General features: G+C 39.2%; 2 protein-coding genes across 2 annotated transcripts in view; one reads left to right on the top strand and one right to left on the bottom strand.

The window, feature by feature from the left end:
- The window catches only part of pot1 (protection of telomeres 1 homolog), a gene marked incomplete at both ends in the record, with an annotated part of 54484 nt that extends 52641 nt beyond the window's left edge, over positions 1-1843 (top strand). Inside the window, one exon of the mRNA XM_079256527.1 lies at positions 1839-1843. Within this exon, the coding sequence (XP_079112653.1) occupies positions 1839-1843 (5 nt within the window). The remainder of the gene's footprint in view (positions 1-1838) is intronic.
- Positions 1844-1983: 140 nt separating this feature from the next.
- Positions 1984-26685, bottom strand: LOC306768242 (uncharacterized protein; the record flags this gene model as incomplete). The annotated part of the gene is made up of 13 exons (XM_079256514.1): positions 1984-2021; positions 2308-2569; positions 2662-2751; positions 4652-5613; positions 6350-6473; positions 8989-9312; positions 10866-10955; positions 11858-12782; positions 20870-20955; positions 22088-22096; positions 22957-23445; positions 23934-24023; positions 25729-26685. 13 exons carry the CDS (start codon positions 26683-26685, stop codon positions 1984-1986), a joined length of 4446 nt encoding a protein of 1481 aa, XP_079112640.1.
- Positions 26686-27329: the final 644 nt, after the last annotated feature.

Here is a 27329-nt window from a genome sequence, read left to right as displayed (position 1 = left end):
ATGTATATACAGTGTGTGTGTATATATATATATATATATGTATATATATATAGATATATATATATATGTGTATATATATATATATATATATATATATATATATATATATATATATATATATATATATATGTATAGTATATATAGTATATATATATATATATATATGTATAGTATATATAGTATATATAGTATAAAATATAATCAAATAAACAAAAATAAACCAGATAAACTAAAGAAGGAGATTCTTCCTGGCAGCAAATCCACAGGAAGTTTGGACTTGTAGACTTCCCAGACACTGTTAACTCATTTACAGTTGGTTGGATCAAGTAGTGTCTTATGGATATTTAACTAAAATGGTAGTCTTTAGTTTATTCTATAAGCTAGGAATTCTAAGTTTAGTTCACAGGTAAAGCAATGCAGCACTGGGCTCAGGAGGACAGAACTTCTCCATCACCCTGAGACCCAGTCTGGTATCAATCACATTTTATCTTCCTGGGCTGGAAAAATGTCTCACATAAACAGGCTGGGACTGTAGTAGACCAGTTATCAGTGACGCAAGGAGACCAACCACTGCTCACGCACTGAATGGGGATGTGGTGTTTAATGTGCTAAAATGTTGAACTGAGGTATGTATCTAATGCAACAGACCTGACAGATATTAACTGATAAGTCTGAGTTACATCTAGTTCTTGCTTATCTGTCACTATGTACGGTGAGTTCTACTTGAAGGACACACAGACAGATATGCTCTAATAAACCACACGTTTCATAGCAGAGCAGAGCTGAAACGATTCAGAGTATAACTATATTATTTTATACTGTAACATTTTTCAAATGCACTTACACAAAATGCATGACTTCAGGGTAGACAATAGCAAGACTGAAACGGTTAAGTACAAAGAGCTTTATTTGCCTTGAGTTGAATAAAAACAGGTATAGATGTATATTTAACACACTGAATCTGCTAAAACACTTTGCGCTAAGTTGTTGGTTGAATTTTGGCTCTGAACAGCCTGGTGCTGTTTGGAACAGCTACAGTGTCATTTATTAGCAAAGATAATCAGCTTAAGGGGAAAATTCCATGTTAACTTTATCTAAATGAAGCCATGAAATATTTCCATGTTACTGGAGATTTATCATATATTTAGGAATCATCACCATGTCAACTCAGAGAAACTCGCAACTTTTATTTTTCTAACTGGAGTCTGTGTGTTATAAGTGATTATGTGGCTACACACAGGTAGCTTGGTTTTTTACTGCGTTAGTTTCTCTCACACTAGACCATCTAGCCACACTGGTTTTGCTACTTTATGAGATAAAAAAAACTACTCATTCAAAACTGTATTACAGTATAGGTATGGATTAAACAACAACAAGCTGTGCATTACGCGAGGATGAACCCTTTAAGGTCCTGGTCTACCATTTGGTAGAGGTAAATTTCCAGTGACTTTGATGAATTTCTTTAAAAATTGTGGAAATAAACCTGCCTGAGCTATATCTACCAACTGGTTTGGGTAAAACCCAAAATAAGTGTCCGTCATAACGCTACAGTTTCAAATCTCAACCATTTCAATGTTGTTACATTATCATTAACTTCTTCTTTTTAACATCTCAACCATTTTCTAAAAGATCATTTATTCTATTTATTGTCCAAAAAGAAAAGTAAAAACGCAGAGAAACATTTTTCTCTGGCCTTTTTGTTTGTGTGAAAGTTAAAGGATTAAACAACAAGGAACCATGCATTATGACACGGTTTTAATGCACAACACAGAGTCTAGAACACCATGCTGCGGAGAGAACTGACAGAGTTTTAATCCATTTATGTCATGGTCCCACAGAGTAAACACTTTATAACAAATTTTGATATCTTTTTACGAAAATACTTAATATATTCAGAATAGGAACTATTTTGTGTTGGCTTCAATGTACATTTTATGCTAAACAGCGGCTACAGCACGTTTTTCCTTATTCACCTGTTAAAAGTCAGCTCATACAGGTGTTGGGGCAGAAAACCAGATAAACTAACCAGATTAAACAGACACAAAAAAACTTGAATGAAAGATAACATTAAAATAAGCAAAACATGATAAGTCCTGACTTGTTTCTGCAGCCATATCCTTTTATACAAGTGTTTCTTTTATGCAGTATTTTCTATTCACATTATGAAGTACTTCAGACAGATAAGAATCAACACTAGTGGGAACGAGCCCATCCTGTCAGAAGTTCGACTTGTTGCGCTTATGGCAATTTTAGAATTGTCGGCTGGTGTCTTTACTGATTGACATGGCCCCTCAATGTAGCACATACAGTTGAAGTTATCCTGGAAAAACGTTATGTCATCTTGAGTGAGGTGACCGTTCACAGTCAGTGGGCCTTCTTTGGAATGGTGCCGGATCTCAAAACGAAGTGGGTGAAGATGAAGGAAAACATCGCTGTCCCAATTCTTCCTCACACAGCGACCTTTATTCTGGCAGAGTGCCTGGCTACATAGCTGTGTTGCCATGGTGACGTTCAGAATGTATGGGTTCATGATCTCCTTCAAATGATTATAAGCATCTAAGCAGGAGACCTGAAATATTGTGGTGAATGGCATTCGTTAGTTATTGGTGTGATGCTTTAAACAATGGAAATTAACAAAAAAGTGAATAAAAATAAAAGTACCTCTGTGTCTGTGAGGTCCATGTCTCCCCAGGAAATAACACCGGCAGCACCGAGAGCAGCAGCTTCTCCAATGGTGTTGACAAGATCAAACTGTAAGTCAGAAGCAACTCAGCTCATACACTTAAACTTTATCTTTATCTCCTAATAACATAGCTCAATAACTGTCGATATTACCTGCTGAAGCAAAATGCTAAGTGATTGTTTTCTGTTTTAATTGACAAAGTAGGAGTAGATTTTTTTTTTTTTTTTTTTTTTTGACAAGCACAATATTTCAAAGCACATCTCTATAAACTCTTCACCAAAATTTCATATTATGGCTGATGGCATATTACATGTTTGGGTAGTTAATTATTGAAACGGCTGGGAAAAGCACAAGAACTTCCAGAAGAACTTGGCTCATCTTTTGATAATTCTTCAGTGTCTTTTTTCAACATTATGAGGGTACTTTTTCCCAGACTGTAGTACAAAGTAGAAAGTACAACATATGAAGCCTGTCAGTAAGTACAAATAACAACTTTTAACTGTTTTCAGTAATAAAACCAACCGAGTACAGGGTTCAGATGAGCCTTTTGTGTTTTGTCTACAACTGGGCACAAAACAAAACTTGCAGTTGTAGTCTAGTTTCCCTGTTTTGTTTCAGTTTTTCTTAAATGTGTCTCAAGATTTGGGAACACTTTGAAGGTATAGTGTTGTAAGATTTACTGACATGAAGTGGTAAAGGTGACTTCAAATGCCAAGTGCAATTGTGAATGGATGGTGGCTGTCAGTGGCCAAAATTCTTACATAAATAAACATCTTATAACCTGTGAGTGAATCTAGTGGCCTCAGATGCTGCAATAACTGCGCTAGTGTGATTACAGTTGTTCTCAGGCGTTTTGGTATATTTTTCTCAACAGATTTAACATTTGCATTGTAGTTCGTGGGTTTCTCAGAACAATTAGTACAAACTGCATCACCTGGTGGAAAACCTGCAAAGAGCATTTTGCTCGCTAAAAATCGATAGTTCATCCCTCAATAACAAGTTTTTATGTCAATAAAACTGTCAGAGCATCAAAAGGAAAAGCCCTGTCACCACTGAGAGGTTCTACCAAACTATTCATCATATTTGGAAATTTGGCAGTCTAGTTTTTTTTCCAATATTTTTTTTTAAATCATAGTTTCTCTTGCAGCCCTTCTTGTTTTCCTCTCCTCAGCTCTTACAAGTAACTACATGCACTGGTACAGAGCCAGAAAGACTTTCATTATGATGGTAGTTAAAAGCAGGTCATGACAAGGGGGAGAGAAGGACTTTGCTGCCTAAATGGAGGGGAAAGCATGGTAGATTGCAAAGCTGGGCGATACAGCAAAGTTTGACGTGATAAATCCAGCACATTTATTACCGAATTTTATTCACAAACTCAACGGCAGAAATGAGAAATTTAAGCTTTTTTTTTGTAAATAATATTAAATAACATCATCAACACAGTCACAAATAATGAAGTAACTCTGGAATTTCCTAAAATCACAAACAATGGTTTGAGAAACAACAGTCTAAACAGAAAGAAACGTAAAACCTACTATTAGTTGGCTCTTGTTTACAAATTAAGCCTTTTTGATTCCAAATAACCTCTGCAGAAAAACATAGATTGTCACCAAATAATGCCGATACGGTATCGAAACTATCAATATTTGGATTGATCGACCCGCCCACCCCTAGTGGAAAGAGAGTGATGACAGGGCTCATTCAGAGTGAAGCTGATTAAAATTTGAGTGACCTGAGCCAATGTTAGTTGGGCTGCTGATCTACTGATTGTTATGGACTAGCCAGACCAGTAAATAAACTGGTCTGGTCAACCAAAAATCACATTGGTCCACCAGGAAATTGTTCAGGATGCTGATTTTTTTTTTTAAATCCCTGTATTTTTTTTATTTTTTTATTTTTTTTAATTAACCTGGTTATTTTTCAAATAATGTTTTAAAAATGTTTAAGGCGTGTATTATTGTGTGTTACCCCTGACATGTAGTCATCAACACTGTCCTTATACACAGGTCTGATGTAGGGGTAGATGGGAATGGAGTATGAGCTGTTCGGGAGGGCTGAAACTCTCATGGCCTCCTGGATGCGATGCCGGACATACCACCGGGCCTGCTTGGAATCTTTGAGCACAAGCTCCAGATATATCGATGGATAAAGGGCCGTGGACTCCTTCCAGAGCCACATCAGCTCATTATTCCTTTGTTCTTCAATTTTAGGACACTCCCCAGTGAAGCCCTCCATGTCCTGGTTGTAATCATAATTGTAGCAATCAGGATATAAGTAGTAACCCCAAAGTCTGTTTGGCCTCATCTTCTTCCCTAGTCTTATGGATCGGGTGAAGAACCTCTTGGCTCCACGTTCAAACTGCATTTTTGCCTGGTCCTCTGCCTCATCAATCGATAAAGATGAGTTTTTCTTCTGAACTGTTGCAATGGAAATGTTTCGGTAGATGTCTTTGCTTCCCCAGTTTCGATCCCACTGTGGCCTCCACTCCTCAAAGTCAAACACAGCGAGACCCGATTGGTTAGTGGGTATGTAGTACTCAATGTCATCCTCAGCCTCCTCATGATGCTCCTGTAGGTCAACCAGCTGTGGGAGACCATCATCATACATTTCTCCAGTGTCTTCGTCTACATAGGGGAAGATGCCAAAGCGGTCAATGTAGAATATGGAGATGCTCTGGTTGGTTGCCGTTTTCAACGTGCTGCTGACAAGACTGAAGTATGAGAGGTCGAGCGATATGTTGTAGCGGTATTCACAGAGCTCTGTCGGAGCGTTCCACATAAACATGAAGTGGTGGCCGGGAAGAATGGGAGGGTGTGTCCTTGGTAAGGCACCAGTAGAGTACAGCAAGGTCAAAACACAAATGATGATCAATAGGACGTGCTTTGTTTCATAAAAAAGTTTGAGTCGTCTCATTTTAACAAGAACAAGATCTGCAAGACAGAAAAATTCAGCAAATTTCAGAAGTGTCCAAAATAACTTACAGAAACTTTTGCTCTGGATAGAAAGTTTTTGTTGTAGTTCAACATATAAAGATCACATAAAGCACAACCTTACAGTTAACCACTATGTCTGAAATTCTTTCTGCATCTATCTATCTATCTATCTATCTATCTATCTATCTATCTATCTATCTATCTATCTATCTATCTATCTAGCCAGCTAGGTAGCTAGCGAGCTAGCTAGCCCTAGCTAGCCCTAGCTAGCTAGCTAAAATGATCTATATTGCTAATAGGACAAAAGATATGAAGCACCTGTAGGACTAAACAAATGCTCATATCATCTATCTTCCAACACCTGGTTAAACACAGCAACACAATGGTTTGATGTTCAGTATGCAGATCTTGTGATCTTTTTGGTTTCATCATCAGGTCAGCTTGAAGTTGGAGGATATCTTGCATAGTGAGTACTGTTTGTAACAGGATTATTGCAAAGTTCCTTTGTTTTTCCTTGTTGAGAGGTTTCACTCATGAAACCATGAAAAATTAATGGTCGCTATAAAATCTTGTTCTGTTGTGAATGTAGCATTGGCTATCTGTGTAGAATGACACTTTCTGGATTTCTATGTCCAGATAATCTATAACTGCAAACCGCAGTTACAAGTCAGCAGCACAAAGCTGTAATTGTGGAAAGGTGTGCCTGGAGGGTTTGGAGCAAGCTTTGACTTGCCTATGACAATTAAAATGTGAGTGTTTCCTGCTATGTCTAATGCTTTTAAATAAGCTCTCTTGACTCCACAAGAAGTTCCCGGCAGACCTTCACAACACGTTTGGGCCTGCTGGGCCTGCTGGGCCTGCCGGGCAACCCTCCACACCATCACTGTCATTGCCCATGTGAGCGTTGAAGTCCCCCAGACAGAGCGTCTCCAGCACTCTAACACCATCTAAGACAGCAACTGCTCCACAGCAGATGGTGAACTTTATCCCAGTAAAACTAATATTGAAAGCTCTTCAAACCTACATAGACCATTAAATAAAATGCCATTAACTAGGTACGTACCTGCCTTAGGGTTCAAACCTTCTGCTGTCCAAAGCGCTTCTTTGATAAGTCCTTAAATTGTTATTACGCATCAATCCTGTTACCTCCAGTTGGTATGTAACTTCTTTCAATGAGCTGATGCAAGAGCTTTAATCGCAGGCTGAAAACATGCGCCGGCTTGTCAGAGCTGAGATAAGTACAACCTTGAAGTGATCTGAGTTTTAATTGTACGGTTCTAACAGCAGTTTAGGATGAATGTGAACATAAACTTCTGTCAGATAACAGTATATGTGAGCATATTCTCTGCAAACTGACGAAGTGGAGAACAAACATTATAGATGTTTTAGTATGAACAGTCCAGAAGAGATACCATAAAATGACCATCTGCTCTGATTATCAGACAGTTTAGTGATCTAAAATTTTAAAAGATTAAAATGACAATAGTAAAAACAAATAAGTTTTACTGTCTGTATTGTTGTCCATAATAAATTCTGTGAAAAGAAAAACATCTTGAACCATTTCTTCATTACATTCATTCATTCATCCATTTTCCGAACTGGTTAGTCCTATTAAGGGTCGTGGGGAAGCTGGAGCCTATCCCAGCAGTCTTTGGGCGAAAGGCAGGGTACACCCTGGACAGCTTACCAGTCCATCGCAGGGCTCCTTCGTTACATATTATCATGAAAACATTGCATTTGTGCATGAGATTAAACTTTTTCTAAGCTTGAAAGTTGATATTTGTTATACATCTGGAAGTCCAATAGAGTACCATCTTACAAAGTCAGATTAAACTCTTAAAGGAGGCATTTCAAGTCTAATGTGAATTACTTTTAATCAAATCAAATAGTTTCAAGAACAACTAAATACATCAAGGGTTAGTCCATTACAGTAGTGAAAGGAGAAAGGCTGCTCCCAAGCAGATGATTAACAGCTTAAACAGAAATAAAAAGAGAAAAGAATAAAGATATATAAGAAAAATGGGGATACCCTCTGCTCTCCTGTCTTGTCACACCTACATCTCCAAATTTATTCTGCAGGGACACTCACACCTGGTCCTGCTTAGCAATAACTCAGGTTGATGGGCCTCCAGAGTGTTAGTGACACAGCAAACAGTCCACACAATGGTGTGCAATAAAATACTACATCTTCATCACACTTACCCAGATTTTCTTCTTTGCCAAGGTATGTAAAGCATGTAGGAAGGCGCATCATGACACTTCCTGAAGATGAATTCAATCATGAAAACCTGGTTAAAAACCACATGGAAGTACAGTAGTGTCATCTTCAGCAAAAGTAGATTATTTCACATGCCTGTAACTTTTACTATTGAAAGTAAATCAAATGAAAAATACCTTATCTTAGAGAAACAGCAATTTCTAAAGAGTAACTCATCACAGGTCCCAAGTCATCCTGTCAGTGATTGTATTAAAAGTTTGATTATTTCTGCTTGGAAGGCCAGATGTTGCAACTTTACTTTCGAACTGAAAAGGACAACGTTCAGCTTTTCCTGTTCATAAAAATAATCCACAAAGCCATTTTAACACAGCTCTGGTGCCTTTATTGGCTTGAAAAAGATATTCTTGATAAGCTTTTCATTGTTCATACAAACCAATGGAGTTTGTGTGGCCTGAGGGAACATTCACATCAGCCTTCTACATGCAAGTCCCAGTCCGTTTTCTCGGAAAGTCCACCTCGTTCAAGGTAATGTGAATGTGCAAACTAATTCTGAGCAGACTCAGTCTGACTACAAACATACGTTTCAGTCTGTTTAGAGGCAAATCAAATACAGGAAGCAGTTTAAATGACTTGTATTCATATTGCATACAGGTGAAAACATGTTTGTCTGGAAGAATCTTGGCACTGACAACGTTCAGAACGTGCATGGCTGTGATTTGTATTATATATATATATATAGCTTTCTCTTCTTCTTTTAGTACTTTCCAAAGTATTTTGAAAATATTTTTTGTTGTCTTTTGTTGTAAACACTGTTTAGTGCCACACTCAAACTTCTGTCTTTTGTAAAAGTTACTAATTCTCATCCCCCTCCAGATGACTTGTTTGCAGGTGAACTGGCTGTTTGGCTAAACTTTACTGATTTCCTGTTTCACAGTTCTCAGATATTTGGTCAGTGGAGCCAATAAAACGATAAGAAAATGATGACTAAAGGAAACTGTTTATTTTTGCCTGGTGTCTTCATTTGTTGAATACAGACAAACATCAATTTCATACTCAGAGAGACATTTTCATTGCAAGTCTTCTTCAAAAATTCTTACATTTATGACAACAAGAGAACCACGGTACTAACATTTTATTTTCTGCATGAATTAAACCTTTATGAGTTTAATTTTAGTAGGAAGCAGCAGCTTGGGAGAACAGCTCCACCCAGCGTAGCATTGACAGGTAAAGTTTTCAGCCCAAGCGTTGAGGTCAGCACTGGATGGAAGACCAGCAGCCAAGTACTTCCTGCCTTCTTGAAGGATGCGAAAGTTGTTGGGGTTCAGGTGCAGGTAGTGGGGGGAGTTGTAGTTCTTCCTGATGCAGCGGCCCTTCCCCTGGCATAGGACCTCGCTGCAAAGCATGGTGGCAGCCGTCACATTGGCAATGTATGGATTTAAAATGGAGGTCAGGTACTTGGACAGAGACTGGCAGGCAGACTGTGAGGAGAAGCCGGGGTTAGCAGTGGAGACATTGTGGCTTCTCCAAACCAGAAATCTATTTTTCATTTTTTTTCTACACTTGGTTCAGTATTAAAATGGAGATGCAATAATCCAAGCAGAAATCCACTTTGACATGGTAAAACTAGTCTGTATAAGGACAGAACATAAATATTTATTGCTGATCAATTACTTTCAGGTCTACACTGAAATTTTTATACAAACATTAATAATATTACTCAGACAACATTAAGTAGGATAACGAAATTTTATTTGTATAAACTTAAAGCAGATTTTTAGCTTCTATGTACAAGATCCAAACAGTAATCTGAATTGGATTAAATCAAATAAGCATAGCTCAAAACGTGTAGCCTGCTTCAGACCCTTGTTCAATCCAAATGAATAAATTAACAACCTTGAAATCATCAGGATTAGTTAGTTGGTTAGTGTTTGGACATTTTGAGCTGAAACCTTTGACAGGAACATAAGCAGCAGCTGAACGCATCAAGTGGGCAAGAAGTTGTGTGAACGTGTGTGTTTGAGCTGGAGAACCTAAGCGATCAGTTCACAGCTCTCTGAACTCTTACTACAAGTTTAAAGCTTCATTTTGAGTTCTTAATTCCCACTTTTGAGGTACTTTCAGTGCAGTTTACTCTACAGTGAAGGCCAGGCTTACACACTGTAGTATACCTTTACTTTGCTTAAAAGTCAGTAATCGAGTGTTTGGTGGATAAATTCCTTGTAATACTTCTTGGCATTAAATTGCATACTTTCTGAAAGCCTGTTTATTTTCCTTTTTGAGAGCAAAATACATTTTTTGGATGAGCAGAGGGAGAATGTGGTTTTGTCTGGGACACAATCCAGATGTTCAACTCTCAACCTACAAATGTATTTTCCTTATCAAAAGGTAATTAAACTGGCTTCACAACAGTATATGAAGCATTGTTACAGATACAAAATAAATTTCCTTCCTTTTTTCTTAACTTTAATTTTGTTTTGGCCCTGTTGCAATGAAAATGAATGCATTTGTGAATGTTGCTTATTTGTAAAAGTAGTATTTATTTATGTTAGGATGGTGTTTAGTTTCTCCCCATTTATTTCAAAGCAGTATTTATACTTTTACATTTCAAAATGTTTGTATTTTAGTAGAAATTAGATTCTTGGATTTCTCAAACTTTTCCATGAAACTAATTTAAATTGACTGAAATGTTTAGTTGTTAAATTAAACATCAAATTTGAATAAATTTAATTGAATAAAAAAGGACGATGAAATAAAAAATAAGTATGAAACCAATAATGACGGAGCAGTTTTTGCACATCTGTTAGCAAAGATAACAAAACCCTCCAGTCATTCAACTGTTAGCTCTTCCTTAAAGAGGAACTAAAGGCAGACAAATTATTTGCTGATTAAAGCCTTGTCATCTGTGTTCCTGTTGTTCGCCTTTTAGACAGTTTCTGTGAATGCTAGCGAATGAATAAATGAATAAATGAGATTACCCTGTAATGACTCAGATCACACCACTCAAACCACTAAAACACAGTGCTGGGGTTACCTCGCTGTTGTAGTCTCTGATGCCTCCCCACATTACAATCCCAGAAGCTCCCAGAGCTGCAGACTCTCCAACAGTGCTGATAAGATCAGCCTGAAAGAGCAAAATAACACAGAACGAGTTAACAAATACACATATTTGCTTGTTTCAGACCCACAGTCAGCACCGTGATGGAATTATGGCTATTATGGAATATTGTCACCAAAGCTAAAGCCAATCATACCAGTACTTACCAGTGTAATATAGTGATTATTACTGACCCTAACTTTACAACCTTAAAACATCTTCCGCTTTTTCTTCTGAGACACCAGGTTTGCAACTTGTCACCTGCTAGCAAGTGGTTATAAACACACCAGCCACTTCAAACACTCACCGGAGCCGATTCAGCAAAGAACACAAGGGAGAAAATGAATCACAGAAAAAGGAAAACATCAAGAGATACATTTACGATTAGAGTCAATATTAGACCATCTTCTGGCTGGAAAGAGCTCACTGTACAGATAGGATGAAAGACTGGGAGTGTAGAAGTGCTGCCATGCTTCTGTTAAGTTTAGGCTAAAAATAGAAAGCTTGAAGTCCTGCAAGATGGACATACTTGTAATCTCGTGAAAATCTTGCTGCTTTTCATAGTAACTTTTACTTTAATTTAACCTGTTGATTAAATTGTGTTATTTTTTGTCCAAACTAAAGAAATTTCAATCAATCAATCAATCAATCAAAACTTTATCTTTTATGTTCAACAGACTAAATCCTCCTACCAGTGTATTCATTTTCTATTTCCACCTGACTCTAGCTCATGGTAGTGGGGGGGCTGAACCCTATTCCGGGTACAAGTGGGAAATTATGTTGTTACACCCTAGACTGGTCGGTAGACCATCACAGAGCTAGATGAGACAAACAACCATCCATAGGTGGATGAGGAGGAAGGGTGGATTTACAAGTGGGTGGCCACTAAGTTAATGACATTTAATGTTAATATCAATGACAACACTCACCAGACTCTCAAACTTTTCAGTCTGATCCCTGTACAGCAGCCTGGAATAGACATAGATTGGCACAGTATAGGGACGTTTTGGCAGTGCTGCCACCCTCAGAGCCTCCTGGACACGATTGCGAACGAATAGTGCGGCGCGAGGCGAGTTCCTCAGGCTCAGGTGGAGGTAGACAGATGGAAAGAGGGCGGTACTTCGCTCCCATAGCCACAGCATCTCATTGTTCTGCTTCTGGATCTGTGCAGAGCACTTCCCTGTGTAGCCTGGCTTATTCCATCCATAGTTAAAGCAGTCAGGAAACAAGTAGAACCCCCAGCGGCAACTTGGACGCTCTGCAATGCCAAGGCTGATAGTCTTCTCCATGAAGCGTCGCCCAGTCAGCTGAAACTGCTGCTTTGCTAGCTTAGAAATGCGCTTTGATGACAGAAATGGGAAAATCCGTAGAGCATGAGAAATGGACAAGGACTGATAAATACGTTTTGATCCCCAGTTCTGGTCCCACAGGGGTCGCCAAGACTCCCAGTCAATGACAGCAAGCCCAGGAGATGAATCTTCAGAGATGTAGCGATCTATTTGAGTTTGGGCTTTGGAGAGATGCTCTGTCAGGTTGCCATTTTGAGGGACACCACCTTGGTAGATTTTCTTCTTTTTTATGTCAACTTTGGGGTAAAGGCCCAGCCTGTCTTCGTAGAAGAGGGTAAGGAACTGACCTGGCACAGACGCAGGTGTAGTCACTGCCTGGAAGGCTGCCGTGTTCAGAGGGATGTCAAGCTGTTGGCATCGTTCTGTCGGAGCATTCCATATGGCAACAAAGGGGTGGCCGTGGATGAGTGGGGGCTCCGTTGGTGGTAATGCAAGGATGGAGGATATTGAGCAGGTAATAAAGAACATGACGCAAGACAGGAAGAATGAGGCCATTGTGATGACTCTGGAGGAAGATGAAAGACAGCAAATAAAGATTAGTCTCAATTTTAGGGGTTAAAATTTCAGAAACAATTAATATTCTGAGTATTGAAGTGGATGAGAATACATGAACAAGATTGGAATTATGTAATAGAATTTAATGTTTCTATGTCATTAATTATTTTTATTTGGGTTTGAATGTGTGTGTGTGTGTGTGTGTGTGTGTATGTCTTGTGTTGAAATCATAGACTGTATATAAAAAGATGGATGGAGCCTAAAGAGCTGAATTGAAGCTCGGTTAGCGGTTCCTACCATCGTCATCTTTGCAGAGGCATGCGCGTTGTCTCGCCCAGAAAATACAAATGTGGGCAAAGAGGTGGAGCTGAGAGGGGGGCTGTGAGCATCATGGTGGATGATTGACATCGAGCAAATTCCAGGCTGCCTGTAGGTAAGAGCTAACCGAGCTAACCCGGAAATAACAGGAGCTAACCAGCTAACGGAGGTAAGAGGGCTAAAGCTAAGTCATGGTGTTAAGTGCCTGAAAACCGTGGTTGTTGTACGTTATTCTTACTTGAAGCGGGGGATCAGGTACCTGTCAATCAAAAGGGCATGCCCCTAAATATGCAGAATTTTTAGATTAAATTACTTTTAAGCAAGCAAAAATTCACTCCCCCCACAGTTGTCATGAAGATAAACCTGGCCTATTAAACCGAAAATGGATTTTTGAACCAGGCTGTAAAGATTTTTATTTCTGCTGTGAAGTTGGCCTTTTTAACATGGGAATCTATGGGGATTTACTCTTTTTTGCAGCCAGCCCCTAGAGGATGAAGAGGGAACTGCAGTTTTATGCACTTCCGCATAGGCTTCACTTTTAGTCGCAGGAGGCTCCGGTCATATATGGTCTATGGTTGAAAAGCTCCCGCCCACCATGGTAATTCTAGTGTTAATTAAGAGTACAATTATTTCATAGGAAAGCATCATGTCATATCGCTGTCTTTTTTCAAAACTTTGCACTGAAACTTAAAAAGTCCCTATTTGCTTACGAGTACATAATTTTCCTTTTTTAAACTTCTTCACCAGTGTTTTTAAGTTCAACATTGCAGGACATAATATGTCCTCAAGCTTGGTCTCTCTCCCTCACAAACACATACTCTGCACTCTCAAAATGCGGGTTCTTAAATATTTTTCCTCTTTCTTGAGTTGCTGAATGAGTTGTTTCTTAAACGTCCTCCAGCCAACATCGTACCAGATAAAGGCAGACCAAGTAAATCGTTACATGAATAAGAGCACACAAGATCTAATACTGGGTTGGAGATACGTTCAAATCGGCCTCTGTATTGCACAACTTACATTTGGTGTGAGTGGACTGGATGGGATTGAACAGGTCATTTGCCAATCACCAAAAAAACAGAAAGCTGTTTTTTCACAACACAAACTTTAACTGTAGGTATTTAAAGAAGTGTTTTCTTGAAATATCATATATTCCACACAGCTAATCTAATGACATGAAGTCATACATAAATACAATGGGCCTCATTCACCAACCTCTTTCAATTCTTCTTAAATTTAAGTTGTACTTAAGTTTTTTTCCCCTTCATCAGATTTACTAATGTGTTTGTAGACCACATAATTATTTGTATGTTTTTTCTTAGATAGGTGAATACCAACCTGTCCTAAGCTGAAATGATGGATCGGATGGCTCTACTTTGCAAAGACTAACATGAGGAAAAAAATGCCCATAAAAGGTCATGAGGCTTACAGCTTTGTGCAATCAGATACAGCCCTCTGCAAAAAATGACAAGCAGAAGTAACAAGAAGAATGACAAAAAGGTGAATGAAAACAAGAGATAATAATAAAGATACTCACTAAAGACTAAAGTGTTAAATTAGTTAAAAAAATAGCCACATGATGAGCTTCAAATAATATAAATCACTTTATGATTAAACAAGTCATTCATTCCTCCTGAACTTGGACCGCAGCCTGCAGTCTGCTCCAGTCAGGAAGCACATCCTTGTGATGTTGTGGCTGAAGAGGACGCCGTAAAATAAATGATCTTTACATCGGCACATCTTTACATCTTTACCTGCTGTGGGACCATTTCCCTACAGAGCGGAGCAAAGTGGCGCATCTGATGAATCCTCCAGGTGAGTCTGTTATGTTTTATGAACCAGGCAGCCACAATCAAACCTTGATTTCTTCATAACATTTAACATATTAAAAAGACACCAAACACTCCCTCACACACTCATTATGACTTTTGCTGACAACCACACTTTGTAAAATGACCACCACACTGAAGTGCAAGCAGCAACTGTATCATCAAAAATTCCTAAATGTGTTATTGATATCGGGCCTGACGTCACCCCATCTCGATGAGTGTCCTGTCTGACTGGTGTTTCTTAATTTGCGGCACCAGTACTTTACCACATTTTTCTTTTTCGTCATTGTAAAACTATTTTATCCACATTGAATTTTTTGGAACTTTGTCGAGGGATAACTTTCATATTTGCTTCTCATAATTTGCAGCTCCTTTACCTTCTCTTGGTTCTAACTGCTGCACAAATTGTTGTCCAATTGTCTTAATTAGTGATTGTGTCCACTTCTAAACATTCCTCTGGATTTAAAACAAATAATGTGCCCTCTAATGTATGCTTTACATGCCTCCCATCTGACAAAAAATAATTGGCATTGTGTTGTTCAGTGGATTTGATATAAACTGCGTGCAGCAGCAGTTCATCTCTTACAGCTATAAATGTCAGGTGGACAGCGTAGGAAAGAAATGCTGAAAAATATTACCCTAATCAATATCATAACACTGACAAATAACATTCACCATTCCTGTAAGTATAAGCACACCTCTAGCATGAATTGTATGGAGCACAGAAAACCTGGCCTGGACATCTATTAACTTCTGCTGCTCTTAAATGCATCTCCTGCAAAAAGGATGAATGCAGGAGTTGTTTGATTCTGTTTGAAACTTGTTTTAATTTAGTTATTTACCTTAAACCCCAACCTAACATTTCAACTAGTAAATTTCATTTTAGATATAGCTACTGGTGTTGAATAAAATGTTGTCTTGGATCAAATGATGAGTACTGCTGGTGAAAGTCCTGCAGACAATAGTTGGAAAAGACTTGTAATAAGTTGTAGTATGAGCAACCCACAGAAGACTGTTTAATATTATTGAAAACAATATTTTTAATATGCTTTCATTAATAGAAATAAGAGACAACAGTGCGTCTTCTCTTTCTGCACCCCAGTCATGCTTAGTTAGTATGAATTATTTCTAATGTTTACTGACTGGCTGCTTTGGATATGTAATGATCTCACAGTGTAAAAGTTTGTTTTTGTAAATCTGTCCAGTGGCGATACATTAATAACTTGGTTTATGTCCAGTATTTTAATTGTTTGCTCAGTAATAAGTTTTTGAAAAGATCCACACAAGTTTTTCTGTAGTTGGGTTTTCCTGTGACCAAATTGTTGAACAGCTGTTGACATAGTCATGGTTGTAGCATCGATGTTCGCTGGTGCCACCTGCATACCTGATGAAAAGGAGACTGAACACAGTGAATTTGGCTCCACTGCAGACCTCTAAATGTTTGGAATCAATAAAACATTTTTGGATTTTGTTATTTTTACATAAATCTGAGTTAAGAGCTATAAACTGCTATTTTGCACGCTCTCTTTCTGGTTACTGAAATGTAAATAGTTTAAAAAATAAATCTATTTTGGAGCTTTAATGGGAAGATGAACAGTACTAATTACAAATACAAACTATTCAATCAGATGGACTTAGGAAATATGATTATATTATAGTCTTGTTTTCTCCTAAAAGACAACATTTTGTGTAGTCACCATTGTCAACTATCAACATAAAGAATTTCTATAATTTTCTATATATTTTTAGAAGAGAATTTCATATTACAATAATAATTTTACATAATGAAAAAGAAAAGATACCAACTCATACCTGCTGTTCTCGTCAGTGACCCGTGACGATCTGCTCACCGCTTATAAACCGCAACAATTTCTTTTCTTTCTGACAATTTCTTTTTCTTCTTTTTGCTGATTCATATTTTCACGGAAATGTTTCTTCACTCTTTTAAATTGTTATCTGATTGGTGTTTGGGTCTGGCCTGTTCTCAAGAGGCTGGTGGTAAAAGCAGAAGCTTTCATTACACGCACAGACACACACAAGGACACAGAAGAAAACACACACACACACACAAGGAAAGCAACTCAAATTTAAAGTGGCATTATTTACTACACTTTAAAAGAAAAAGAATAAAAAAATAAGGCAAAAAAGAGAAGAAATATTTGAAGGAGTTTTAGGGTTTAACCTTTTACAGCAGTTTTACTTGTATTTTTCTAATGTGTGCATTGCATCTTGGGACCAGGAACTTCTTTTCAACCTTGCACACGTATCACGTTGTGTGGTCTGGAGTATTATGAGATGAGTTTTCTACTCCAAAAGTTCTACAATAAAGTTTGACACATCTTTAATTTTCTGACATACACTTTGACCCAGAGTCGGACGGATATCAGGTCAGATGTTTCTGGGGGCTCCAGCAGTATTTCCTCCATAGCCTCAGAGCAGTGTTGGGGTCACTACTCAATAAAATTAAGTTACTTTTTACTTCTGTAAATTGTAATGATGTCATGGTGGCCGGGCATGTTAATACATGAAATAAATAAAGACAGGTAAAAACGTCCTCCCTGCCACCTTGGTCCTTTTAAAAATCATGGGGAGCAGAGTCAATCACACTAAACCTTCATAGTAAAAAAAAAAAAAAAAACAGAAAAAAACAGTTTATTAAAAAACAAATAAAAAGATTAGAAGGTTAAAATATTAAAACCCCATCCTCCAGCCCATTCCTCTAAAATGTCCGCTGTGCGGTTTGGGGTGGTCCTCCTCTCTGCGGTGATGAATTCATGCACGCAGCCTTATGTTCTGCGGCACCACGCCCCATTACCTGCAGAGAGGAGCACATACGGCAGTCCACAATCCTAAGAGGGGAACCCTCCTGCCTGGCCCTGCAGCCAGCCTCTCCCTCTGGACCCTAAACTTAGTCATTGTACTCATACTTGGTCCTGGGCCGGGAATATCCGAAGGCCCAGAACTGAGTAGCTGCGCCTTAGGGTCCAGACTGGCTGCTGCACTTCAGGCTCCGCCTTACCACCGCCAAGCCGTGGTGGGACCTGTCATCACTGGCCCCTTTGTAGTTCCTTCCTCGTCAATGTCATCCTCATTGTCATCCTCATCCTCATCATCATTGTCATCGTCGTCGTCTCCTTCTTCCATCTTTTAGGAGCACTGTCTCCTTTCTTCCTTGTCCTGCCCTCTTCCTCTCACACATCACACCTGTTGCTCATCTTTAACTTGTCTGCTCCAGACACTCACAGGTGTTCTCACTTAACAATTAGGGTTGAGCTTGTCAGGCCTCCGGGGGGGGGGGGGGTTGTAGTCACACAGCAATAAGTTAAAAACACAATTTCATTTAATAACCGTGCATTTGATCTCATCACAATAAAATTACTTTATTCATTACTGCTTTGGAAAAGCAATGTCATTACTTAATACTTTACTTTCCATCCATCCATCCATTCTCCGCTGTTTGTCCGGGGGGGATCCCAGGCCGAGAGATATAAACCCTCCAGCATATCCTGGGTCTCCCCCGGGGTCTCCTCCCGTAGGGACGTGCCTGGAACACCTCACCAGGGAGGCGTCCAGGAGGCGTCCAGGAGGCATCCTGACCAGATGCCCGAGCCACCTCAACTGGTTCCTCTCAATGCGGAGGAGCAGCGGCTCTACTCTGAGCCCCTCCCGGATGACCGAGCTCCTCACCCTATCTCTAAGGGAGAGCCCGGCCACCCTGCGGAGGAAACTCATTTCAGCCGCCTGTATACGAGATCTCGTTCTTTCGGTCACGACCCACAGCTCATGACCATGGGTGAGGGTAGGAACGTAGATCGACTGGTAAATCGAGTGCTTTTGCCTTCTGGCTCAGCTCCTTCTTCGCCGCACTGATCCCCCTGTCGATCTCGCACTCCATCCTTCCCTCACTCGTGAACAAGACCACGAGATATTAAAACTCCTCCACTTGAGACAGGACCTCATTCCCAGAGGGAAGAGGGCAATCCACCCTATTCCGGCTGAGGACCATGGTCTTAGATTTGGAGTTGCTGATTCTCATCCCAGCCACTTAAGGTTGATATTTTCTTGCTAGCAGGCTATTGCTATAAGTCTTGTTCATGAAAGTCATTCACCAAGATGAAATCCACCGACATTGTGTTCTCATCCAGTTAGTAGATGTTCCTCAGTGAAGCAAGGATTGAAAGATATGGCTGATGCAGTCCTCTATGGAAAGGTTAACAAGGTGATATCTATACTGTGTGTATATGTAGAAGATTTTTATTTTAAAGTTATACATGCCTTTTTCTTTATGACTGAGTATATTTTGACCAATTGATATGTTTTTAAGCAGGTAAAGAAACAAAAAAAATATTATAAAACACATGTACTACAGTGAGACTGTAATTCTGTTGTTTTCTTTAATGTTACAAGAATTCTGCAAACCCTTCTGGATTATGTAAACCATCTCTCTGTGGCCAGTAGTGACACTGAGTGGAATGAGTCCAGTTTGTCCCAAGCATCTACTCTGCAGGTAAAAACAATCAACATTATTCCAGTATGAAATATGTGTAAAACAGTAGCAAAAAAAAAAAAAAAAAAAAAAAGGCCTTTAACAGTATTTAACAATCCACAGAGGTATGGCATATGTATTTTACAGATAGATTTTTTGTTGATTGTGATGCATGGAACGCAGGACGGCCATGTTCTGTAACAATCTGCGCTGCCTTGTTGCTCTGCAGCTTTTCCAAGAATCTTAAACTAGAAGCGTCACTGTCAACAAAGATATAGTTTGATACAGCAGTTATTCAAGTAGAAGTTGAGTCTGTCTACAGCCTGATGCTTCAGTACAACTGAAAAGAAGCACATACCTTCATGCAGAAGCAGGTAAAAATATGTATTTCATGCTTTTTCAGTGGTTCTTTTAAGGAAATTCTTTGCAAATGTTATTGTACTATTGATAACATGCAATTCTTTTTAATGGACACTTTACATGAAGTGTTTTTGTTGGTAACTTGACATTCTTAACCCTTTAAGGTCTTGGTCTACCTTCTGGTAAATTTGAAATGGAAAAATACTTTATTAATCCCCAAAGGGAAATTCAATATATTTCAATACATATCCTGAATTGCAGTGACTCTGATGAATTTCTTTAAAAAGATTGTGGAAATAAACCTGCCTGAGCTATCTCTACCAACTGGTTTGGGTATGTAAAACCCAAACTAAGTGTGTTTTTATAACACTACTTTTTCAAATTTCACTGATAGGCTATTATATTATTACTAACTTCTTCTTTTTAACATCTCAACCATTTATTTAGTTTATACTTACAGAAAAACACAGATAAAACATTTTTCTCTGGCCTTTTTGTTACTGTAAAAGATAATTGGTTAAAGTAAGAACCCTTTTTACATTTGTGTCCCTCAGCTTGATTTAAATATGAGTGCCTGCATGACAGTGCAGCCACTTTCTAAATATATTGCATTCGAATGTTTTTATTGCATATTACCCAGAAAAAAATCCAAGTATGAAATAAATATTCTGGGTTTTCTTTTTGTTGTTTTTATTGCCGAATCATATTTCTGTACCACATCATGTGAAAGATATGTGCCTCAGCTTTAAGGAGCAGAAGTAACAAGGACAAGGATTTAGTTTTGGATTTTTCTTTATCATCGCTGACAAACAGCTCCTTTCTGAAGCTGATATACAGTACTGTGGATACGAAGAAACACTGACTAGGACATACCATACGTCATGCAGATAAGCTGTAGTTCCTGTGAGGTCACCAAAGTTAATGTTGCTTCGGTGTGTGTCTTTGCTAAAACCATGTTGGACTCCATAGTTTTCTGTGGACCCCTGCCAAATCTAATCAGTGATGACATGTTTAGCCGTAAGTCATCCTTCAACCGCTGGCTGTCTGGATGGTGCTCAGAATGCAATGTGGGCTTTATCGATAACTAGAAATGTTTGTGGGGGAAACCTGGTCTTATTAGAGGCAACGGCATTTATCCCACTCCGGATGCAGCGGCTCTCTTTACTGGGAATATGGACCATTTTATCAGTCACCTAAACCCATGACAGTTCAATGCTGAGATCAGGAGGCAGAGTTGTAGTTGTACACACTTCTCTGCAGACTCCCATCTGCTGACAATGCAAAACCAAAAAGCACCCGAAAATCTCATGAAAACTAAAACAATAAGTTTAAAAGAAAAAAAAATTAAATGCAGTTTGCTGAATATCAGATGTTTTTTGTCTGAGTCTCTGTTTGCCAGTGATCTGATTGCTGGTTATTATATTGATTTATTTTGTCTTCCAGCAACCTGGCTGCAGCAGGAGGATCATGTGTGTATTACTGACTCTACTCCACCTGATTGTCTGAATCTTCATTTCCTTCATGAGTTTAAAATTCTTCTCATCACACATAAAGCTTTATTCCAAACAGAGCACTTCCTGCTCAGACTGCAGGCTTGTGATTCCAAGAGTCTCTAAGAGTACGATGTGAGGAAGAGCCTTCAGCTATCAGGCTCCTCTCTTATTGAACCAACTCCCAGTTTGGGTTCGGGAGGCAGACTCCCTCTTTACCTTTAGGATCAAGCTTTAGACCTTCCTTTTTGACTGATGTGGATTTATAGTTAGGCACTTTAGTCATCCCTTAGTTATTTTGTCATATGCTTAAACTGTTGAGGGACGTCCCATGATGCACTGAGCCCTTCTTTTTCATCTCTCTGCTCCTCATCTTCCATGTAGAAACATATGACAGTATTGTCATCATCATCACCTCCTCTTTGTGGATCTTCCTGGATGGACGTTGCAGTTAGTCTCTCTTTTCTGTCGTCTGCACTCCAATCAACCGAGGCAGAGGACTGCCATCCCTGGGCCGGGTTCTGCCACCCCTGGGCCCGGTTCTGCCACCCCTGGGCCGGGTTCTGCCACATGTTTTCCTTTCCACTCTCACCTTGTGCACGGTCAGGCTGGGGGATTGGATCCAGTCAAGATTTGATCCTATCTGTTGTCTTTCATTATCTAGACTATTAATTATGAACTGGCTTATGTTGATGTGTCTGTAGGTTTCCTGAGCCAACATTGTTGTGAAGCGGTGATATACAAACAAAGCTGGATTGAACTGAATTCCAAGAAGACTTTATAGTGATCAGTTAACCTAACATGCATGTCTGTGACTGTAGGAGGAAGCCAGTACCTGGGGCACCTGCATACACAGGGAGAACATACAAACTCTGTAAAGAAAGGCCACTATACAAACCTACACTTCCAGTCAAAAGTTTAGACACACTTTTCCATGAAATTCAATGGGAGAGTGTGACTAAACTTTTGTGATGTGTGATCAGTTCCTCTCCAATTTTTAGTTGCAAATATTAAGCATGTTGATCACTTATCTTTCATTCCGAGACGTTCCCAGTGGATCGGACTGGACGTGCTCACTCGTAACACACCCCACACCAGAGGAAAGTCAGACATAAAGTTGTTTGCAGACACTGAACAGTCAAGCCTTTGCCGGCTTATTTTACAGATTATTCTGTAAAGTGAACCCACCCTAATCAACCTTTTTGTTCAAATCTTGTTTTATAAAAGTATAAAAGCAATAAAATGTTAATATCTGGCCATGTTTAGTGCTGAACACTTTTGTTTTTGCTTGATATTTATCATTTCTGCTCATCATTTCATGTAAATATTTGACATTTCAGGAGGTCAGAATGTACCACATAAAATTGGACATTTTTCTTTCTTTCCTCTTTTAAATGGATTATATTTACTCAATTCTGATCCTAAATTAATCTGTTTTTTGGGATTTTAAATTTGATGTTGATGTGAGCTTATTTAATTTCTCTGGATGCTGATTATCACATCTAACCTCCTGGACAGTGGATGATCTTTTCTGACAGGTAAACAGTTATTTTTCCCACATCCTGAGCATGCTTATGATCATTTGTTGCTTTTGGAGCATAAAATCACACTAATGGCACCAACCAGCATTGAATAAAAACATTATAATGACAACATCTCTCCATGGCTGCATTTAGGTGGATCCTTTCAGGATTATACAATCACCTTTACAAGTAAAACATCCAGCAGAGTCAAGAGCAGGATCATTTGATGACTGCAGCGGGTTGGCATTGCAGCACTCTCCCTGCTTTCATATTGTCCACCCTGCTCATCCTCCCACTCTATCCTTCTTCGTTCCTGTTCATCCCCCTCGTTCGTCCTCCACAGCTCATCATCCTCTCTCACTTTGTTTATACTATCACACGTGCCTCCCTCATGACCTTCATAGCAGTGGCAACGAAACCTCTGAGTCAGCAGCTGTAGTTCGTACTGCGAGGGCCACCCAGTAACAGCAAAGTCTCCATCTCCAGTAGGAACAATCTTGTAGCTGTCAGCGCCCAGGTGGAGGTAATGGCTGGCACGGGGGTCCCGTCGAATGCAGCGCCCGTTGCCCTGGCACAGGAAGTCGCTGCAGATTTCAGCAGCACGCGTCACATTGGTGATGTACTGACCCAGGCGGTGGTTCAGGAACGACTTCACCATGGTGCAGTTATGCTGCATAAAAACCCAACAGTCAGAACATCATATGAAGCATATTTTCTTTGATTTATTGAACATTTTTAGAAATATTAGAAGTAGTTAAATGGCAAAGATGTCAAATGTGGCATTAAATTATATTTGCACACATTCATACACTCACTAGCACACACACATGTATATATAGACAATAAGTTTATGGTATCAAAATAAAAAAATATCACCTTACTGTCCATTAATATAAAATATATCTTCTCACTCGTGTAATATTACGTCCACTAATAATTCTAAAAATAACCACACATTCTGGTTAGCAAAGAAAGTCAGATTTGTTTATACATATGTTACAGAAAAATGAAAAACAAAAACATTATCTTACACAAATCAGCTTCGTCTTATGTATTTGCAGATGTAACATGTTTTTCTGTTGCTTGTGCAAAAACCAGCTAATATAGAAAACAGCTTTCAGGTCTGACAGGGGGAGTCAGACAGCGAATTACACCCACCTTAGAAGAAGTCAGGTTCAGATCCCCCCAGATAACAAAGCCTGCAGCTCCCAGAGCAGCACTCTCTCCAATGGTGTGGATCAAGTCTTTCTGAGGGGGAAAATCAGCCAACAAATTGCATCCATTACTAACACACACATATACACAAAAAGAGAGGTAGGCCTAACCATGAGAATGAGCTCTTCTCCAAATCTGGGATTTTGATAATAAAATGATGTCATCAGTAAAATGACACAGTTTAATTCCCAAATGACTCAGTGCACAGAACTTTACTGCATTGGATTTTCCTTCTATTTCCACCAGATGGCAGAAGGGGACAAATTCAGTCTGACCATCTTCACAGTTGGTAAGACAGACTGTTGAGAGGATTAATGTATCTTACACTGTTCTCAAACATCTTTCTGAAATGTCATCACTGTAATGCATAGCAGAAATGTTAAAAATGACGGAGAAGAAAGAAACCGAGAACAAGCTTAGAAGTGATCTTTAAACCTGTATTGCAAGGTAGAGAGAAAAGTCACACTTCTGCAGGTTTCTGGACTTCCACAATAAATCAACACATGCACAAACCAACCTTATGACTGAGATTTTAAACTAAGGGCCATGGTGTATAGCTGTACAGGTATGTGTTTTACAGAGATTTATTGATAGAGCTTTTTAAATATATAGAGCTGGATCTTCACATGTAAATATACTGGTAATGATCTGAAATATGCCATCACTTCTAACTTAAATCTAAGTAAATATTAGATTTACATTATAAAGAAAAGATTGAAAATCCCCCAATCTATTATCAGGAAACTTCAACCCCTGAATCACACAGAAAAAAAAAAAATTACAACAAAATATTAAAGATATTCTCTACATGAATTTGATACCTGCAGCTTTTTTGTATCTCTCTTTGTTTTTAGCATGGCTGATGAAGCCATTTGCTTCACATTGCCTTTTTGGGCTGCTTATGAAGTCTGCTTTCAGCCTCTACATTAAGCTGCAGGCAATAAAATTTGGTTTTGCAGACCAGACTGTTGTTAGAAGACAAAAGAAGTTCCTGTGAGGGGTCCTTCAGAGCAACAGGAAAGAAAAGAAGAGCACTGCTGAAATGCTTCTCGGTAAAAATCACACATCAATCTAAACACTGTGTAGTGTTATTTGCAAAATAGAACCACCTTCAAGATAAGTCAGAGCATTTCTATACTGGACATGCCTTCAATTATCACCATGGAGTCTGCAGCAGGGAGCAATTTAGAGCTGCATAACATGATGCAACAGCCTGGACTGACCGCAGAGCTGAATCATCAGACCATTTTTATAACCAAAACTGATAGTTCAGAGTTCATAAACACAGCCAGCTGTGTTTAGTTGGAAAAATAAGGGGACAATCAACTTAAGTTCTTGCTCTGGAGGTGGTTTCTATTGCATAGTAATAACATCAACACCAATAAACTGCAATGATTAGAAAATTTAATCAGAACTGCTTATTTCTCAAATGACAGATGTCAACAAGAACTCATGCAACACGACAGCAAGTATTGAATTTATTGCAAACCCATCCAGAATAACACTAGAACCACTTTTATATGCAACATTTTAGGTCAGTGAGAAGTTTAGACAAAACTTGTTAAATGATATATGTCTAAATTTTGACTGGCACTATGTTGTACACACTATAAACAAAGGAAAAGATTTGTGAAGACAAACCAAACAAGATCCTTGGTGTCACTGAAAAAAGTAGGGAAGTGTGTTTGTACAGTAGAAACACGATAATGTATAATGTAGAACATTAAAGTTTTCTTACTGTGGTCAAGAAGGCCAGGGCATCCTCTCGGTAACCCAGCCTAAGGTACACATAGGTGGGAAGGTCATACTCCTTTGAGGTCAGTGAGGCGATGCGGAGCGACTCCCTTATCCTGTGTTGGGAGAATTGCAGGTTGCTGATGCTGTCGGTGTGAGTTTTCCTGATTGCCACAGAAGGAAACAGCGCCGTGCTGCTGTTCCACATCCATATCAGCTCATCGTTTCTCAGCCTCTCGAGCAAGGGGCAGAGACCAGTGTAGTTTTTATCATGCAAGTTGTAGTTGTGACAGTCAGGATAGAGGTAGAAACCCCAAAGTGCATTGGGACGAAGGCGTGTTCCTAACTGGATTGTCTGCTGCATGAACATCTTGGCACTTTTCTCAAACCGCCGCCGAGCCAGCTCCTCCACCTGAGCTGCAGTTACATTAACATATGCCTTCATGGTCAACTCTTTGGACTTGCGGCGGTAGATGTCTTTTTTGTGCCAGTTACGGCTCCATTGAGGCCGCCAGAACTCCCAGTCAATGACAGCCAAGCCTCTGAAGTCCTGTGCTGGGATAAAGTGAGTGATGTCCTTATAAGCTTTGAGCAGGTGCTGGTCCAGGCTACAGTTTTGAGGTAGCCCACCATGTATGGCACTGCCTTGCGGCGTGTAATAGGGATAGTTACCCAGTCGGTTGGCGTAAAAAATTGTGACATTCTGTCCCATCCAATCAGCACGTGGGCTTCCTTGAATGTGAAATAGGTGGTCAAGATTGGCTGTGATGTTGTACTTGATGGTACACATATCAAGTGGCGCATTCCATGCAGCAATAAAGGGTTTCCGGCTGATTAGTGGGAGTTTTGCAGGTTTCTGACCAAAGGCAGTTTGGAAAAGCAGGAACAGCCAGGAGCAGGTGAGCGTGACAGGTACAATGCCGTGGGAGGAAGATGCCCTGCCCACTGGCATCACAAGCATTCTTGGTTTGAACAGCTGCATGTGCCAATCATCCTAAGAAGAGAGATTTTCATTAAAATCAGTTCAATTTTATTTGCTCATTCAATTCAGACGTCTGTCATACATAAAATATTGCCATATGTTATTTAAAAGTCTTTTAGTTTTCATGTTCAGATTTAAAGAATGTCCCAGCTTTTCTGGGATTGGTCTGGAACCCAATGCCCATTCTGAAAACACACCATGTCTCAAGTTTCTTCAGCAAACAAACTTGAGGACATTATCAGAGAAAGAAAAAAGAAAAGAAAGAGAGAGGCACAAAAATATCAACATTTTATTGACTTTTCATAGCTGGAGAGAACTGAAAGAAAAGCCCCGATACTTGATGGCTGTTGACTTGATTTACCCCAGCTGCAGATTGCAGAACAGTTTGGGGCTGGATCATGGTCAGGTTGGACATTCGATGGACACAGCCAAACAAACTGTTTGGAAAAATAACTCCATCTTCTGTACTAATGAAAGAACCGCATAGACACCTGGATCTATTAAAGGTTTGCGTGTACTATAATGCGTGCAAAACTGTTCAATCTGATTTACTAAGAGCACACACTGAGGGTTGTGTCTTTCAAAGATCTAAAACAGCACGTCTGCAGCCAGTTAGAACGCCT

This window comes from Telmatherina bonti (assembly GCF_933228915.1).
Source record: "Telmatherina bonti genome assembly, chromosome: 2".
Taxonomy (NCBI): Eukaryota; Metazoa; Chordata; class Actinopteri; order Atheriniformes; family Telmatherinidae; genus Telmatherina; species Telmatherina bonti.
This window is presented reverse-complemented; position numbering and strand designations above follow the sequence as displayed.